General features: G+C 31.6%; 1 protein-coding gene across 3 annotated transcripts in view; it reads right to left on the minus strand.

The window, feature by feature from the left end:
• The window catches only part of LOC116767944 (extracellular sulfatase SULF-1 homolog), a 51,258-nt gene that overhangs the window by 24,015 nt on the left and 6,750 nt on the right, over nt 1-20,493 (minus strand). Inside the window, exons 1-3 of one of the 3 annotated variants that reach the window (XM_061526658.1) lie at nt 13,105-13,251; nt 5,722-6,512; nt 4,986-5,125 (exon numbers count right to left, since the gene is read on the minus strand). In XM_061526658.1, coding sequence (XP_061382642.1) covers nt 4,986-5,125; nt 5,722-6,374 — 793 coding nt within the window. In that variant the 5' untranslated portion in view covers nt 6,375-6,512; nt 13,105-13,251. Of the gene's footprint in view, nt 1-4,985; nt 5,126-5,721; nt 6,513-13,104; nt 13,252-20,493 lie in introns of those variants that run through there. The other 2 variants (XM_061526659.1, XM_061526657.1) reach the window with 2 other exon arrangements.

The following is a 20,493-nucleotide window of genomic DNA, read 5'->3' on the forward strand; positions in this document are numbered from 1 at the left end:
AAGGACATTTCTATATTATTTTATGTATACGTGACGGTAACTCGAGTGTGATGCGATGAAATAGTCGACGTCCGGCAGCCCACGTGCGCCCACGCCCGGACCTATAACATATTAAGAGCGAATCGTAGATATCACACGATTACTCCTCCCGACCGTATATCGGTTTTGACTTATGAGCCCTGGCACTGCGAAAAGATAAGATAAATGCTGACAAGCGTGAAATATGCAAACAATACTCTCGAAGTCGGTTAACCGCGTTTACGTATCAAATATTCTAAAGACAAATATAACTTAATCACATACGACTGGAATTAATTCCTAAAACTGTGAAAAATATCTTCTTTTTGTATTCCTATACACTATATGTTTTATTTGCCAGTATTATCTTGAGTTATGTCAAGGGTATTTTCGTATTAGAGCTGGTAGATATTATTTAATATTTATGGTCGTCATAAATGAATTCATTCCTTTTTTAAACATACTAATAAGAATGAGTCAGTAGACATTGCCAGAATTACAGCGTCATTAAAGTGTACAGGTTCGAAGGATGAACGTTCAACGCCCTGAGAGGGATTACTCTTCTTCCACACCTGTCTCCAGAACATTGTCCTCAGTCTGAAGAATATATAACGTGCAATTTAATACAAACCTAGTCGTAATACGTCCCTGTTTTTTGTAGACTTGTTTTTCTTTGCATTATTCTTTATAATCCTAAACTGGATTTAAAATCATTTCATTTTTCGTCTCTTTATGTTAGCCAGAGTGCGCCGTCTGAATTGAAATTTTAATTATATAATCGGACAAGATTCTCACTTAAAATGTTAAATTACTGCGTTAGGTTCATGTAACAAGAATTCCAGATTTTTGATGATTTCAAGAAAACAGTATTGCTATTTCAACTTTGTTTATAAAATAACTTTTGAGAATCACACTTATTATAGTTATCCTCCAGTTTAAATGTAAATTGTTTATTATTTAGGCATGAGAATTTAAAAAAATCGTAATAAAACATCGAACCCGACAACTTACTTAATATATTGAAGAAATTTTTGTACATAATAATATTTAAACCGGAAAAATTTATGCATTTTGTTTAATATTTTATTGTAAGTTATTTAGAATGAGTAATTCTTTGTGGGAAGGACGGTTAGAATGGTATGTATAAAACAATAGACTTGATTGATTTACCATGAATCTTATATAATATCAACATCAAGAAAACAAACGAAGTTTTGTCCGCGAATTCTCTACGCTATGTAAGAGTTTTAAGCGTTCTGACTGTCACGTTTACGTACAGGGTGTTATTATCTAACAACTATATCATTATGACACATAACAATATGTCTTTAATTTATTATTAATATAATGATATTCATTGTTACTATTTGTCGGCCATTATACTTTTATTGGCTTAGGCTTTGTGGCTGTTTTTAATAATGAAACAATATCCTTTTCCTTTGTATAATTTTCTATTAAAAATGTTACATACAATGAGTAAGTACGTAACTGTACTACTCGTGGCGTCCATTAAAAAAACGTCCTCATCAGTGTTCAGTAACAGATATTGGTCAAATAAGAATTAACCTATAGTTACCTCAAAACATTATTATATCGAGACCACGTGTGACCAAGAAAAAGTACCAATTTAAAATGTATAAATCATAGTCATTTATCTTCACTATGATGCTTGGCCGTTTAAAAAAAATATTGTTACTGATTTATAAGTAGTTGTTATTGCCACTGATTGTACTTTATACATCTCACAGATTATACCAAACAGTATATTTTATCGACAGTAAAAACGTGAACAGAATGTATATATTTTTTATCTGTATTAAATAGTATTGATGGAAATTAACTATTAATTATTATTATTATTTTATATATATATATATATATAAACATTTAAAAATGATATATCTCAAACCATTGGGTAACTGCTGATGCTGCGATCCCAGAAATACTTAGCACATTACATGCAATACCTATTGGGCAACCGCTGACCATGTTGAGCCTCTAGGTCTCCGCTGCACGAGCAACCCCACTTAACTAAGTATCAGCACTCTAGTCTATATATATTAAGGTTTAATCATTAAGAGACAGTCAACAGTGATCTAGCATCGATCACTATTGTTTCTTAGTATGAGTTTTAGTTGTAAGCTTTGTTTTGAAATTATTATGAGAAAACTTTGGTTTTTTAAAGTCCTCTGGTTTATCGTTAAGAAAATCTATATCAAAACAAAAATAATGAGACTTCGAAATATAAACGCTAACATTATCTCTTATATTTATACACGGACAGTAAATACGTGTATTATTCGTTTATTTATGTAAAGTCGTACTAAGGAATTCGAGAATTCGCATGTTTGGTTAGAAATTGATACAACATAGAGACCAAGGGACGAATTACACGTTCACATTAAGTACCGCCTCTGAACAGTTGTCTTGTGAGAATATGTTAAAGGTCAGGGAGGAGTCATGACTATGAATGTGTGTTTAACGATGAGGGAAAGGTACAGCATCTAGCAAACGATTATAAAATTTAATTTAAGTGCCTGTGAAACTACTACTTTCATTGTAAGCTTGACTTAACTTTCACTATTCCTTTCATAAATTTAATTATACTATTTAAAATATTCGATTCAATGTAAAAATATTTTCTAGACACTAAGTAAATTCATATTCAATATTGGAATATAGGAATCAGATAAGAAAGAAGAAGTATATATGTACATATATTTTCTTGATTAATGCAACTTGATTAAATAAACAAATTTTATTAAAATTTTTGTTGGAACAAACGGAAAGCATGTTCAAACATATTAAGAGAAAATTCCAAAACAAACAAAAGAAAATCAACATTCTTCTCCACTTTCATAATTCAAGTCAATTCTTCGTAAAAATAATACTGAAGGCGAACCAAAGGTTCAGCATCTTTAATTTATAGCTGATTTAAATAGTAAATATTATTTTTTACAAACGCACCAATACGCTCACACACACGCACACGCACACGAACACACACACACACACACACACACACACACACACACACACACACACACACACACACACACACACACACACACACACACACACACACACACACACGCACACACACAACTCTTACAACTTTAGTTAAAATGTTATTAATTAATTTCAACTTCACTTTTTCATCAGTATGTTTGTAAATATTACAATAAACGAATGTGTAATTTTAATTAGTACTAATGTTAGCTATAATATTTAAGAATGTTCATATATGAGGAGCTCATAAGGTAATGAGATCTAAGACTTTCACGGGTACCTTATTCATTTAAATGAAACTAATATTTTTCGGATTGCCCCTAATTGTCTGCCCGTGATCACGAGTGATGCAAAATAACCGAAACGTCGATAACATGTGGTTTTTAAAATAATAAAATTTTCGTAGTAATCCGAAAAATATAGGGTTTTCCATTAAGGGCGCTTGATCTTCGAAATGCAAAAAAAAATACATGTAGGAAAGATATTTGCGAAATTTTTTTTTATTTGGAAGGTCTATCGACCCCATTATGTATGGAATATGACATCATTCAAATGACCGCCACGGCTTCGGTTGGTGGCGCGCACACGAAAGGTCCAATTTTCGATGACTCTGGCGCACAAATCGGGCTGTATTTGATCGATGGCGTGGCGTATGTTGACTTTGAGGGCATCGGTGGTTTGCGGCTTGTTGGCATAGACCTGCGACTTAAGAAAACCCCACAAGAAAAAGTCCAGCGGGGTCAAATCGCACGATCTCGGTGGCCAGTTCACGTCGCCTCCGCGCGAGATGACCATGTCCAGAAATTGCTCGTGCAGAACTTCCATCGTAGCGTGTGCTGTGTGGCACGTAGCGCCGTCCTGTTGAAACCACATGTTGTCCAGATCCATATTCTCGATTTCAGGCCAAAAGAAGTTGGTTATCATCGACCGGTATCGCACACCATTGACGGTGACGGCCACACCATTATCGTTTTCGAAAAAATACGGACCAATCACGCCTCCGGCCCAAAATCCGCACCAAACAGTCACTTTCTGCGGGTGCATTGCCACTTGGTGAACCTCGTGTGGATTGGTCTCGTCCCAAATACGGCAATTTTGCTTGTTGACATAGCCATTCATCCAAAAATGCGCCTCGTCGCTGAAGATGATTTTTTTGCCAAAATCGGCGTCAACTTCCAACTGCTCTAATGCCCAGTCAGCGAACACACGGCGCTGTCTATGGTCATTAACCTTGAGCTCTTGGGTCAGCTGGATCTTGTACGGGTGCAGGCTCAAGTCACAACGCAAAATTCGCCAAGTTGTCGTCTGCGAAAGGCCGAGTTCCTGTGCGCGACGCGGAATTGACTGCTGCGGGTTTTCGAGGACACTGTCGCGCACAGCGGCGATATTCTCGGCAGATCTCGCGTTACGTTGACGCACGGGAACCGGCTGATTGTTAACTGACCCGGTTGACTCGAATTTGTCCACTAATCGACGGATAGTCGACTCGGCAGGACGATCATCGCGACCGTAAAACGGGCGAAGTGCGCGGAACGTTGCTCGAACTGAAGACCCATTTTCATAAAACAATTTTATGATTTGCACGTGCTGCTCGACACTGTAACCTTTAAGCCATGGTGGTTTGGGAGGACGGAATGAATATAACACACTGCATTTGACAGCTGTCACTCAAACAACATGGCCGCAATCAGCTGTCAAAGTTCAAGCGTCCCTATTGGAAAACCCCATATTAGTTTCAATTTGCTCATAAGGTGTTCCAGAAGTGTTAAATCTAATGGAAGAGCATGGTGTCCTGATACAAGCAATTACTGCTTAAAAGAACGCCCTGGTCACTCACTTTGTAAGCAAAATTATATTGAAACAATAAAGTATTATTATTATAATTCTAATACTAATTGATTCCCTTACATTAGGAAGGACGTTTTGATAGTATCATTTCTGTTGTTGTATCCACTTACCCGTACGATATCCAGCGTTTGAAAGGTAAGTAGCGAAGGTATTGGTCTCATGCTTCGCCTGCCACATCGGTGACGAACAGTTGTCGTTATTTGTGTACACATTGTGATTGTGTACATACACTCCAGTCAGCAAGGAACTCCTGGGAATGAAAGCAGTCGTTTAAACATCATATTATGAAAGACTTATTAACAGATATAATGTTAAGCGTTGGGCATAACAATTGATACTGTTCTCCTTACAAAATTTTGTGTAAATGTTTTAAAAGGAAGTTTGATATGATGGTAATGAAAAATTCTTAAGTTATAAAAAGATAGCATATAGTCTAAAATAAATTTGCTATAATCGTTAGTTGTTAACAGTGAATTCGATAAATAAAACCACTCAGATCAATTGATAGGATGAAATAATGGAAACAATGGAAACCTTTAGCTACATCCAGCTAACTGACACAATGCCTGTTTAGTAAACCCCGTTGATAAGCGGAATCATTGACCTATTCTCTAATAACGAGCCAAAGCGAGTAATCTTGCTTAAGAACGGATCGATAGTGGCATCCGGTATATAAAGAGATAATTAAACGCAGCTGATATTTCAAACAATTATAGGTTACAATATTCGATATAAAAATATAACGATCTGAATTACGCTACTCTTCTTGCAACGGAATTAAGAATCGATGTCAATATACCTAACGAATAAATCAATTGTAACCGTAGGATAGGTGTTCAATCATACCTCGATGGGCAGCACATTGGGGTGGTGGTATACGCGTGCCGGAACTCAGCGCCAGCACTTCTGATTGCCTTCATAGTACGAGGCATGAAGTTCAGACTGCCAAGCTCAACGTCCTGATCATCAGTCAGTATTAATATTATGTTCGGCTTCTTCTCTCGGGGCTGAGGATACGGTATATATCCGCCGGAATGCCATTTATTAGCAACCTTCGGTTTGAATCTCGTCGTGTTCTCTCTAACTGGTTGTCTTTCCTGTGTCTTACTCGTATTTGCTTTTCTCCTTTCCGTCGTTTTATCAGGATTGTTCTTCTTGTCTGTTTTGCGGGATTTCTCATCTTTTCTGTTGTAGGGATCGGTGCGATTTAAGGTGTCTTCGGAGGAATGTTCCGATCCTCTTCGTCTGTCTCTTCGTAATTCCTGTTCACGTTCCCAAAATCTTCGTCTATCCCCGCGATACCTGGAACTGTTGCGGTGTCTTAAGTATCTTCTCTCGGGGAGGTCCGTCAGTGTGCCGTTGAACGTTGTTCGATTTCTGTTATTTTCCTTATTACGGATATCCCTTGCCCGGGACTCTTCATCTTCCAACGAATCTCTTTTGGCATTTATGAGCAATAGGTTCCATGTCAGAAGCAGTGAGATTATCTTAAAATTCATTTTATATGTCTTATTTAACTTTATCAAACTATGAGATGTTGATTTATTACTTGTAATATATTATTGGACTCTCATGTAATCAGCAGATTAGAAGTCCTTTGTAAATTCTTTATATTTGCGAGCGCCATTTTGTGCTATCTGAAACAAAGGAATAAAATTAAATTCACTTATAGTATGGGAGTTGAGGAATTGTACTAATGTACAATATTATATCCTTACATAACTAAGGCCGATTTTATGGTGATTTATCCTAAAAGCAACCCCGGATTGCTTTTAGCGAGATTGGTGTGAGGGTCTGGGCGTTTGAAATAAACTGCTTTCACATTCGAATATCGTACATATCGAAATTAAATAAAAAATATATACAACATATAATGAATCTTTATACGGTAGTTCACTTAGATTATTTTTAAAATTTTGATATTTTTTATATCAACTTATTTAACGTAAACGACTTAATGTATAAATTACTTTAGGATTAAAATATTTTTATATATGCCTATGTCACGGTTATTTCCTAGTACATATATTATTAAACTATCCAATCGTTTCAAAGACAGGTAATAATGATATCGTTTTAACTTCCCGGTACGATATCAGATTTCAAAGTCCTTTTCTGAAACATGAGTCACTTGTACAATAAATACAGCTTTAATCTTATCTTACTAAATCCTAGAAATATTATGATGTTGAAGTTACCTATGATGTGTGCTTGGGTTTAAAATTTACTACAATTACTAAATAGTTTTTGATGAAATATTCTATTAACGAATCTTTGATATCAGAAAACATATTTGATGTAATTTATTAAAAAAATTGTAATTGCCGAGGAAACACTATTAATATTGTATATATATATTTTTTTACCAATTTTATTTAAGAACACATTCTAAATATATCTATGACCTTAATTTCAAAACAATAAAATAAGTCGCGGACAGTCGCTAGTTACATGTGCTAATATAAATCAGTATCACATATCGATTATAGTAAATATTTTAAAAAGGTTGTTTCATAAAATATAGAAATAGAAATACAAATAATAGGTAGGAAAATCAATAAAGAAATAAGTAACATATTGCCAGCTGACTCTCGCAACTCGGATGTTATTGTTCAGTCCAACAATATGCTTATATGTTTCAGTATTCACTTTAATTATTAGTTATAAAGCAAACCTGTCATTAGTTCTACGTGAACGTGTGATTTACATGCTTTCATTTATAATATAATGATATTTATTAAGGAAATAGAAATAGCATTCTTATTTGAGGACTTCAAAACATCTGTGAGAGGACCGAACATATTTTTAAATTACATTTAAGTGACACGAGACCTCCGCCGGACAATGTAAGCTGACATTACATATAAATGAAGATGAGGTAGTCTGTGCCATTGATCTTGATTTATCGAGAGCGGAGCGTGACGTAATTGATAGGGGTTGAAAACGATCGATAGAAAAGACATGGTATTGTATTAGTTTAGACAGCACTGTTTAATCGGTTTTAAATATGGCAAAAAGATCTTATATCTTTATAGCGTTAACAGAAATTCGATTAAGATCAACGACCGCTTTGTTTTATTGTATTGTTTATAACGAAAGCACGCTCTCTGTTTACTATTATAAAACACGCATAATTTGTAAAACGTTTGAAAAGGCAACACATAGCCGCACCCAAACAATTATTTGAATTTCACTAACGGAAATTCTTATTTGCGCTAACAATAAACACGTTAACTATAATTACACAGCGCATTAAGATAACTAGTTAGTTGAAATGTCAGCAACAAAGGAAGTTTCATAATCATTTACATTCAAAAAAATCAATTGAAACCATCCAGGGGATATAATATATGACAGGGGACATATTTTTTTAATATATATAATAATTTAGTTTAAACAATTTCGTCGTCTTAATATAAGTCCAAAAATATAAACAAGTAATAACCGTCTGTTCGGAAATAGCTTCCGAATTCGAATGGAACACTTGGTTGTTATAAATTAGGGTGTAATCAGCCATTTTGAAACTTTCAACGGCACCAAATGTAAATCTCGTTAATGGTTTTGGGAACAGAACTTTCTTTCAATTAATTTTAGAATTCGTGAACAATAATTACTCACAGCCCAAAATTTTGGTAATGTCGAATTTTCAAAGATTACGTCTGAGTGGCTTCGGGTTCAGTCACCCGAGTATCGCTTACGTGGTCATTTAAGTTTAACGTGAAGATAAATTTTAGTTTGATATAAATTAATTTTATCCTTCGTATAATTTTGTATCATATTTGAAATATAGCCAGAATTATCTTTAATACAGTTATGATTAATTTACACTTATAGCGAAAGTATAGTCATAAATATTTTAAAGGTTCCAATTTCATTGACTTTTCATCAAAATTCCACGTGATACAAAGCCATAATGTTCATGATCGACCAATAAAATAAAATATTTGTAAGTAAAACAAAGTAATTTGACTCAACGTTAAAGTGGATTGCAAAATTTAAAATTGAATAAAAAAAATGCATCTTACGTAGTGGCGTCCAAGCAATTACTTGTATAATTATCCGTATGTTACTTCTGAGAAATAAAACGTATTCGTACGTATTACGCGCGCCCACGGAAATCCTCTTACCAAAAAGCTCATTACCAGGCTCAGTGAAACGCATCTTTAATTTCAGCATCATTAAATCCTAAGTGCACTCGTTAGGTTCGTTTGAAGCCGGACTATAATCACAACGTTCCTAACATTGAATTTTGTGTTTTTTTAAAACATTTCGTTACGCCATTTTATTTGATAACACGTCATAAACGTTTTATTGCTTCAACTAAATAAATATTATTTTTATTTTAGTTTCACAAATAAACAATTATTTAAAATACAAGTTATCCAAGTTGCTCCTTATTGTATCGATTATCTCTAAGTAAAAGTAATGATAATGGTAAAAAATATATATTGTTATATATGCTGTGTAGGCATATGCATATGCAATGTAATGAATAAAGTAAATGCCGTGATAATCACATCACAAACAGACAGATATTTTATTTATTCGAATATAAACTAAATTATCATGAACAATAGACAGTACCGTGATTAAAATCTACTAACATACTAGTTCAGAATTCCCTAAAACAAGTTTGCTTATGAATTACACCACTTACATTGAATTAAAATTGTATGACAAATAACTGAAATTGCTGGCTGCAACCATTTACGTCCTTATAATTTATAAGACAGAATAACATAAAATATATAATATAATAACTAATAAATTTTAAGTGCGTCTGCGGTATATAATAAATAATATTTTTTATGTCAGAGCTATACGCAAACAGAATCAATAAACGTAACCTATTTAAAGTTTAAAGCATTGAAACTATAGTCATTACATTAAATTTTTGCTGAGAATAAATACTCGAAGCACTTTGAAGCCATGGAAGATAGACTTACCTTATTTTAATATAATTAAAACGAAAATAAATATTTTTTTACACGGAGGATATTTTCTTTACAAAATAGAATAGAAGTAGAATATTTTTTTTATCAAACAGATTCGAATGAAACCCGCGTTAGGGGTTCACATTGGCTTCATAGACGGTGCGTCACGATCAAGAAGACGCTAACATAGTACGCCTGCAGCTATAAATTAAGAACCTCCCTTATCATCGAGACGAGGAAGAAATAACAAGCGGCGGTAACTACGTGTCATCCTAGGAATTGTTAAGCTTTTAAGCAATGCCATTTTGTCAACTGCTTTTTCAATAGGGTTGCCACTTTTTTCGTTTCTAAACTAAAGCACCAACGCCGTTCCTTTCGACACTTACTTCGTTCCTTTCAGATTTTGAAGGTGTTTTTTTGGTTCCTCGTTTGATTCTTTATGTCCGCTGAATATTAAATATTTATTGTGAATCTTTTTTTTTGTGATATATATTTCGTGAGTGTAAAATGGAATTACAAAAAAATACTACAGAACAGATATATTTATTATTATTAGGGTTTGAAAATCGATTGGTAATTGTGAAATAGAGGGAAATCGCTAATAATTCAGAACAATTTTAGTGCAGAGCTGTGGAACTCAAAAGCTATATTCTTTGTTTATGCAAAATTTAATTTCAAGGTTGATAGATTGTGTACACCTGAAACTGAAACTAGGTTTAATACTTTTCACTTCAATAACATGACATAACGCATAACAAAATTATTTTTGAACAAATTATATAGGATTTCGATCAAATTAATATAAGCTTCTAACGTATAACACATTTCGAAAATATACAGTATTTATTTATTTATGCATAAAAAGTAGAAATAGTTACATTATTATAAAAGATGTGATACACAAAGGATAACTTATTTCTCAAAAGAGATCTTTGCCCGAAACCCTTTTTATCGTATCTAAATATAGATATTATATTAGTAAATTGAGAAGCGTGGTCAGTACTCAAATTAAACTCGTCTCATTGATTGGGTCAACTAAACAATGTTGATACGTTTTAGAAACGTTCTCAATTAGTGATGCTCGGAGAAATGTATATAGGTGTCTCGCCGTTTTACTTCAATTAATTTATCGTTTAAACTCCAACAGCCTCCTTGTTTTCTAATATACCATTGTTTTATCGAATAATCTTTTAAGAAAACTCACCGCATTTAACTGAAATACATTGGAATATTATGAAAAATGATATTATGAAAAAAATGCCTAAAACGGAATATTTCATTCGGGAGGAGTGGGTTCATTCATGTCAACAGAAACTAAACTTAGTATTTTTAAACATTTAGGTACAAAATGTTAAATTTATGTAGATAAGACAGCAAATATATAATTTTCCTTATATTTTATTATCCTACCTAGTTACAGCTTTAACCAGAACGTTTTAATGAGTAGTTAAAAATATAGGTATATTTAATATACTTTGAGGTAAACAAGTCAGCTAAGCTTTATTTAAACTTGATTCATATTATTTATCAGTGCAACGTAAGTTCAATTACAACTCCTTCACAGAAAAGGAAACCACGTTGATTTTATACAGAAAAAATCAATGGGATATATATAAAAGCTATCTCTACTTCAGTAGCTTTATACTCATACATAAATTCAATCAAGACAAAATCCGACTCCGTGTTATAAACGTGTGGGTTTCACGCGATATTTTCATTAGTGAATAGCTCAGTTCCATTGTTGTTTAAAGCCGAACGCCGACACTATACAGCTTATAATAATATACTATTAAATAACTGTCAAGGGACATTCAAATAATAATTTGTAAAACAGATTAAAAACCACAGACTATATCCAGTTATATTTGCTTAACGACGTATCATTTTTTTGTAACGTATTATAGAATATTTCAGAACTTCGTCTATCTAATTAAATTTCAAAATCGATTTCAGAATAAAAGCATCAATTGATTGTTTCATTGATTGAAAACTAAGCACAAGATAAGTCATGTTTTTTTTATATGAATTCTCATTATAAATGTCTAAATATATGTCAAAACATTTTGTGCTTTGACATAAATGAACTAAAGTTTAAATCGAATATCAATTATATGTTTAAAGTTATGTTAAAGGTCAGCTCTCTTCTCGGTATTCAGATTGAGAACAATTTGTGTATTAATAAATCAGTCAGCAGTGTAATTATCGTGAAAGACTTGTATGACTGTTAATCAAATTCCTGGCATAATACAATTCATTATAACATGATACAGTCATCGTTTATTTGAAACTAATTACAAAACAAAATTACATTTGCTTTTAAGATATCTTTACTGTTATTTTATATTCATTACATATTTTTATTATCACCAAATAGAACATAATGTATACGTGATAATATTTCTTTTTAAAATGCTAAGCATGAAGGTTCAATACGTCAGTAAAGAATTTTTTTATATTAAGTGACATAACATTATTAAACATTGATGGGATTTCATAATCTGTGGTGTAGCATCATTCAAAACGTCAAAATGTTACGAGTATATACAACTATTTAGCTACAGCGCATTTTCGAAGTTCCCACGGCCTAGAGCCATGTGGCGTTGTCGATACCAATGTATAAATTTATTTTATTCGCCAACACAAATAAACATATATTTAATTCTTAAAAAGACAAATGTTTGAAGAAGAATTTTTATAAATATATTTTTTGTATAATAGCTACGTAATTTTATTTATTTACATAGTTTATGCACTATAAAATGATTTTTTTTTTTTTTTATTAAAAAGTAAAATGTTTAATACTAATTTATCTTTGATTAAGAAAAAGAATGTACAAAAACTAGCAATAATTACATAAAATAGTCTTCCTAATACGAATTACATAAAAAAATCTTGGTTTATCAACAAAAAGGCGGTTAACTCGAGTATCGTAATCAAAAACTCATTATCGACCGTTTGAAGGTCTGTGGATAAAAAAACACTTACAAATTAATTTCGCTCGACGAAGTTTACTGTTAAAATCCTTTATACACAAAATTATTTAAAGCAAAAAATATTGATACACCAATGCTCCGTCGGCGATGTCTTTTTTAGTTAACTTTGATTCAGGCTACATCGGTTTGACTGAATTAAAAAAAAACGTTTTTAAAAGTCAATGATTTTTTATTTCAAATATTCCTCATCACGTTATTCTAAATTTTACGTATAATTTAGCTACATCCATTGTATTTAATATTTTTTTATACAATTTCTTTACACGTATGCTATTATTAAACTGATCCAAGTGTCGACTTACCAACTGGACCAATTCATAGCCTTATTCCAGTTCACAGCAACAAATCATGCATTTAAATAAGTCCTAAACGACTAAGTCTCCATTTTGTAACAAGATTTCTCTTCCTGTCTAGCGCTGTGCTCGCCAAAACACACATTTGGAGCAACATTCTGCTAATATTAGACGCTTGCATACGACTGATGTCAGCGTCAAGATTACTTTTGTTTTATCTAGATTTTAAATGCCATTAAGATAGCGAGTGTTCTGATATGTGAATTAAGCTTTGGCTTCTCATCTCGCAACATCAATTTTACTACGGAAAATATTATAGTCATACTATCAAGAAAAACCTGTTGCAATATAGTCATGGTGGTAGAGTTTCGTAATGACATTGGATCATATAACCAATATATATATATATATATATACATATATATGTTTGGCAATCCAAAGTCCGATATATATAATACAAATTTTCACTATAATATTCTTTAAGGCTATCCATACTTACGATTTATGTTAATTACAACATTAATTCGATTCCGAATATTTGTAACATCCCGTATCCCACCCATCGCTCAATTTGTTCGTAACGACCTCATTTGACCTAACGAATTACGAAATCCATGTAAATTTCCATGTCAAGAAACCTGTTGCAACATATTAAGCCATTAGACAGGTGTAGGCGCCCTGTAAAATGATCCGTAGAGCACTAGTCTTTTTTTATGACTTTCTTAGCCTCAGTCGGTGCAATTTTTTAATAATCACTAGACTTTTTAAAACGATTCAAAGTGAAGTATGGATGACTGTGAAATTTTATTTATATGCTCGCAAATCCCTTATTTGATGTCATTGTTATAGAACATAGTAACTTATTTGATGTTTTTTTTAAGTAACTTAGTAACATAACTAATAGTAATGAGATCTAAGATTTTCGCGAGTATTCATTTAAATGAAACTAGTGTTATTCGGATTTACTACGCGGATTTTATTATTTAAAAACTACCTAATCCCGACGTTTCGGTTACTTTGCAGCAACCGTGATCACACCTCGTCTGCCCGTGATCACGGTTGCTGCAAAGTAACCGAAACGTCGGGATTATGTAGTTTTTAAATAAGAAAATCCGCGTAGTAAATCCGAATAACACTAGTTTCATTTAAATAACTAATAGTAGTTTAATAATGATATTCTGATAAATGTGTAGTTATGAAAATTTTCACGAAATAAAAAGGATTATTTTAGGAGGTTCTTATTTAAACAAGTGAGACATGAATCGGATCGGATTTTTTTAAATAGTACTAGTGTTTCACGCGACTTCGTCCTTTCGATTTTTTTATTATTACTTTTATTTAAGAATACGATTTGCCTTAACAAACAGACAAAACTGTAAATTTTTTTTACATTTTCCGTGAATACAATAGAAAGCTGATACTTTAAAATTATAAAAAAAATACTCTTTTTATACTTATTTGTATAAATGTTCAAAATAAACTTTCGGTTTAGAAATTTATAAAAAGATTTTTTTTTCAAATAGTTATTCGCTATATTTATAGTTATAGAAACTTTTTTCCATAACTATTAACGCACACCTATTCAGAAAAACCAAACTGTCGGTTTAGAGTTACAAACAAAATGACTGTAATAAAACTTAGACAGAACTCTATATACTCATATAGCAATAAATTAAACTAAACCAACGTAATTTGTAACAATAACCAAGACCATAAATACATACCAAGAATATTCTACATGTACACGACGAAATGTTTACTATTTGAAATTGTTGAATAGGAATTATTCCCATGATATCATGGTATTATCTAAGCACAGCACATCCGCACGAAGTGAAGGGAGCATAAAATTGCCAGTTTACATAAATAAAGGGTTATTGTGTTCAACATAATGATTATGGGAACCTGGATATACCGAAAACATGTACTGAGAAAAAATTTATATTACAAAACTTTAAATTACATTTAAAACCACTGATAATGTGGAACAAGAAATATATATAACAGGTCCTCGTTATTTTTTTTAGATTATTTGAGAATATTTGTCAATATCAATCCCGTATTAATTTTGAATAGAATATTCTTAAATAGTCCATACAGGGCACTTCCGTTCTGATACGACTGCTATAAGTAGACTGCTATATTCATCGACTCAAATTATGTCACGACAGCTTATTGGTAAAAGCAATTGAAACGCAATCACCGAGCTTTGCAGGTTCGATACCTGTTCCTATAGAAAAAAAATTCTTTACATATATATTAGAATTTTATTTATAATTTATCTTTCTAAAGGAAAGTCTGTATAGAACAAGTGATAAATATTAAATTTATAGATTCCTCTATTCTATCGAAAGTGTTCTTAACGAGTTCCGAACGCAAAAGTTAAATACGAGTCTCGTAAAATATTAGTAATTATGATGAATGGCTTTCTTAATGAAGCGCGCGAACAAAAAGAGGTTAAACTTATTGAAAACGTTTAGGTTTCGCACGGTTAAACTGAACGCAGTTTATAAATTTAATTCCTGGTTTTATATACCCATTAGTATTACAGGCCTTTCGATAGTTAATATCCAATCATAAAAATATATAGATTTCTATGGGGACTAATGAATGGATGTTGAAGTTTTATTAAGAAAATATTGCATGGATTTTTTATTTTATAGTCATAATGCTCATATCAGATGTCAGATTATGGAGGGAAGTTCAGCTTATTGTCTGATAGGGAAAACAACATTCAATATGTAGGCATAACCAGGGGAGACAGTTAGTGTTCACACATTAAAATAGAATGTACTCATATTTCATCTTCAATACACAGACTTGTTATTTAGGTGAAAATTAAAACATAACGAAAAAAATTTAACAAATTAATAAATTTTTTATCAAATAAGTGATAGATATTTTAGAATCAATCATTTTATTTAATCAATGTGATGAATAAGCGGGTAACTAATAATAATATAAAAAAAATTAATAAAAAATTTTACATAGTCATCGTTCGAGGTAACTTGGAATACAAAACAAAATAAAATGTGGGAATGTTTACTTGCGATGTGTTAAATTATATGCAATTCTCAGTAACCGAAGTACGCAATAAATACATTACGAGGACAGAAAACACATGTTCAAAGTTTACAAAACATATCTATTCAAGGCTACCTTCAATTTATTACACGGTGTACCTATATTTAAAACAAAATTATAAAAAAGTAAGAAATTACGTAACTAAACTATAAAATTCTATTCCATCATTATAAAGAATTCCGTGAAAAATATATCTTGTGTAAAAATATAAGTCTTGAATATTTGAAATGTTTTCAAATAATTCCATTGGAATGTACCTATAATGATAATAACTTTGACAATAGTTCGAAATCATAACATAAAGGCTGTCGGTTACGCTGTCAAAGCCGCAGAACTGAGAGCGATACTCATTACAAAAAAACAACACAAACTGACCAATAGCATTGAAGAATTCCGAAGGCCCAGAACTTATTAAACCTAAACCTAAACACAGCTAGTTATAACATTTCTTATTCTTAAATCTAAAAATCTTAAATAAAAAATATATAAACGAAATAGTCACTTCCGCCCCACCAGTGTTTACATCTAAAATAATTCAATGTAATCATTAATCTACTTTCAATTACAGTTACTAAACTGGTTACATTATCGAATTGTAAAATCTCATAGCAATAAAATCGATTAAATCCAAATCAACGATCCTTGAGATATAATTTTATGCAAATATTTAATTGTGATTTGTTGCTACACGATGTTCTTTGAAGCGGCGTTTCTGACACATTAATATAAAATACCGGTTCGATAATAAAAATATTTCGACATTGGCGCCAGATTACAAAAAATATATAATAGTTTAATATTTTTTCCTTAAAATAAATCATTAAAATCTAACTGCAAATATAATATTTTACATATAATAATTAAAGTAAAGATGTTAAAGTCTGCAAAATTTCAGAACGAAACAAAGGCCGCCGTAACTAATAACAAGCGTAATCTCTATTTATAAAGGTAAAGGATAGGGTTGACATTTTACGGAATCTGATACTTTAAGCCTTAATAAGCAAGTGGTATGACAAATTTTGCTTATATTTCCAAACTGAAGCCCTGGAAACCTTCCAAGTTGAACCTCGCATTAATTTCAACCCCCCTAATGTAGGCAAATATTTGTTGCAAAAATATTTAGCTTACTCTCTAGAATTATGACGGATAAACGCTCGTCAGCATTTTGTGTTTTATGATATATACAAAACGACACTTAAATAAACATAATAAATAAAAGAGCGTTTTATTTGTGATTTGGACATTAATCCGTGCTTTACAAAGACATATTGCAGTGAGCCAAGTCGATCACAACGATAACAAATTTAAATCATACGCTTCATTAATATGAATAAAAATAACATTCATAAATTCACTGTGCTATGTATGATATAATGTTAATGCGGCCATTCATCCATCTAGTTACAACTATTCTATCACTAAACAATTTTTTTTTTATTTCTAATTTATTAATTTAAGCTGTTTTCACGACAAGGATAAAATTTGCAAGACTTATGCTTAGCACAAGTCTACATCCTTAACCTAAGAACGGACAGTTTCAAGGTTTTATTGGTAAGTTCTCGTAAAATATTCTTTTGGAAAAAATATGTTGTTTGCTATAATTATACAAACATGTAGTAAGAGTTTTATACTTAGTCAGCTAATACCTTCTTGTGTATAATCAATTGCATCTTTACCCTTCAACAAATTTTCTAAAGCTAACTAGAATAAGAACGATAGTAATGAAATGCATATTTAAAAAAGATTATACAGGGCTCTGTCTGTAAATAAAAAGATCATTTCACGTTCATACATTTATAACAAACAAACTGAGCATTCAATTTAAAATGTATTGCGTCAGTTTGCGGAGCATTCATTAACCCTCTCAACTAGAGTGAAATGCAATCCATGCTTTTAAGTATCATTTCAATATTGATCAGAACTATAAAAAAAATCTATATCACAAATTATAATTAATTCAAAATATCTCATTATATTTAGAAAACATGCTAACATTCGATGTTAAATGAAATAAATAAAATAAATAGATTTATGCTAATCCTCTTTTTACCGGTTATTTTATTCGTTTTTATGAGTATAATCTGTGATATATTAACCTCCGATGTTTTTGTATAGCAAAAAATATTGCATATTTCATGTAGGTATACCTATAAAACTAGCACAGGTCAATACAGGTGATATGAAAGGTCAAACGTTAGCTGGCACTTAAATATTATCAATTAAGGACACACACAATTTTATAACCACTATTGTAAAATGATGTTAGATTACGTCACGACAATTTTAGACTATTAATTAATAATCTGTATTCCGGGAACTATCGCATCATTTGAGTTATAAAAATTATTGCTAAATTACTATCCGCTCCTTTAAATAAAGAAACTTCTGGATAGTTTTTTTTATGTGTATTTACTTTTATTGCCATTGCATTGCGAACGAATTAAGTACTCTATACACTGCACCGATGCAATTGATGCCCGTAATGTAGGAATATTTAGCACTAGCTAATACTCGCGACTTTGTCCACGTTATTTGATATATAAAAAAAATCGTATATGCAACCATGTAAAACATTACCGAACACGTATTGCTTTTAAAAATCTTGTTACTTAAAATTATATTAAATGAAAATGAAGACAAGTTTTTTAAGAAATAAAACTTAATTACTTTAATTCAGACTTACATAGTTTCATTTATATAGAAGATAAAACAATTCATAATATGGTTTCCATAACGGATTGCCACACCTGCCAACGTAGCAAAGATAACGTTCTATACTATCTGCAATATGTACGTCATTTATTGGTCGTTGGAAGACCGCAGCGAAATATTACAATATAATTCCCATCCACACTTTAAATTTTTAATAAATCCCAAGATTGGTTGATATAAATACGAACAAACGCACTATGAAAAAATATTACGAACGAAAGAAGGTTCCATCTATACATTTTCATAGAAAAGAATACGATACGGTGCCTTAAATGCACTTCTTAGATTCTGCTTTACCGTATAAACGAAGTAAATTAAGACGACTTTAGTTAGCCTGCTCGGATAACTTAATAGATCGCTGTGGAGTCGTAAAAGCGTGTATAATTTATAACATAACAGATTTTGCAAATATCAAAGTAATCCGCAGATCTCGTTAAGATCGCGCTATCTATTTGCATATGAGACGTTCCTTTAGAACGAGACGTGAAACCGGGTTTAAGTCATTACTATGATATATAAATATTATTTATCATTATACCAACGGACCGAAGCTTGCTACAATTTCAGAGCGAAATTCGTGTTCTGTGCGCTTCTAAAGAATAGACGACAGTTTATTTTTTTAATCAAGCAAAGGTCTGCCAAGAAAACGTTATGAGGACAACGAACGTCTTCGACGTATACTTTTTTAGACTTCTATTGATTTTAATTAACTGAAAGTGTGTAAAAATTTTAAACAATAGAATGAGACAATATCACAGATTCTCAACGCTTCAGTGGCATCTTTCATTATGTTTTTTACGCTATTTTATTTTACTGTTATTCAGAAAGCAACCTACAATTGTGAGCCATATTTGGACACGTCACTTGTCGTAACCACGGAGTTATATCTCTCAAAAAGTTTTTAAGACTAAAGGCATAGTATACTTAATATCCACTTGAACTAAACAGTTTTGTTACTTAACCCACATTTGACTTCTAAGTATGTCTCAAGCAAGAGCCATAAAGTCTGAAATCGTTACTTAATTCGACCAGCTATTGTTAAATATATATTAGTCTCATGTGATTACAACGGTCGAAATTTATATAATAAAAAAAAAATTAAAGTGTATTCTGTGGTCTTTTTTTTATGCCAGCATTAATTATCTATATAGGGTCAAGTTTGAGACGATCAAGTCTCCAGAAAAAAATGTGAAATTATAAACAGTACAAGTATGCATTTATACAAGCCGCGAAAAAAAAAACTTTTGAAAATGTCAATTTTAACGGGCACAAGTTAAAGGGTTTTACAATTTAAAAAAAAACGTCGTGCAAAATTTTTTTACTTTATTATATATTTATATTGAGAGTAATGAACCTTTACGATAGAAATATAAAGATATCGGTTACATATAAATTAAATTATCAGTATTTAAACGGACGCCAGCCACGATTTAGACATAAAAAAACATAACAAGCAACGGGACTGTTTAAACAGAAAACCGTTTTATTTTACGTCATTAAAATAAATTCCTAAAAAGAAAGCTATCAATGAAAGTGAAATACAGAATTCAAAGAGATGAAGCATTTAAATTTTTATTACCTAAATTATAACAAAAGGTTTGA

This window comes from Danaus plexippus, assembly GCF_018135715.1.
Source record: "Danaus plexippus chromosome 3 unlocalized genomic scaffold, MEX_DaPlex mxdp_25, whole genome shotgun sequence".
NCBI classification, from domain to species: domain Eukaryota; kingdom Metazoa; phylum Arthropoda; class Insecta; order Lepidoptera; family Nymphalidae; genus Danaus; species Danaus plexippus.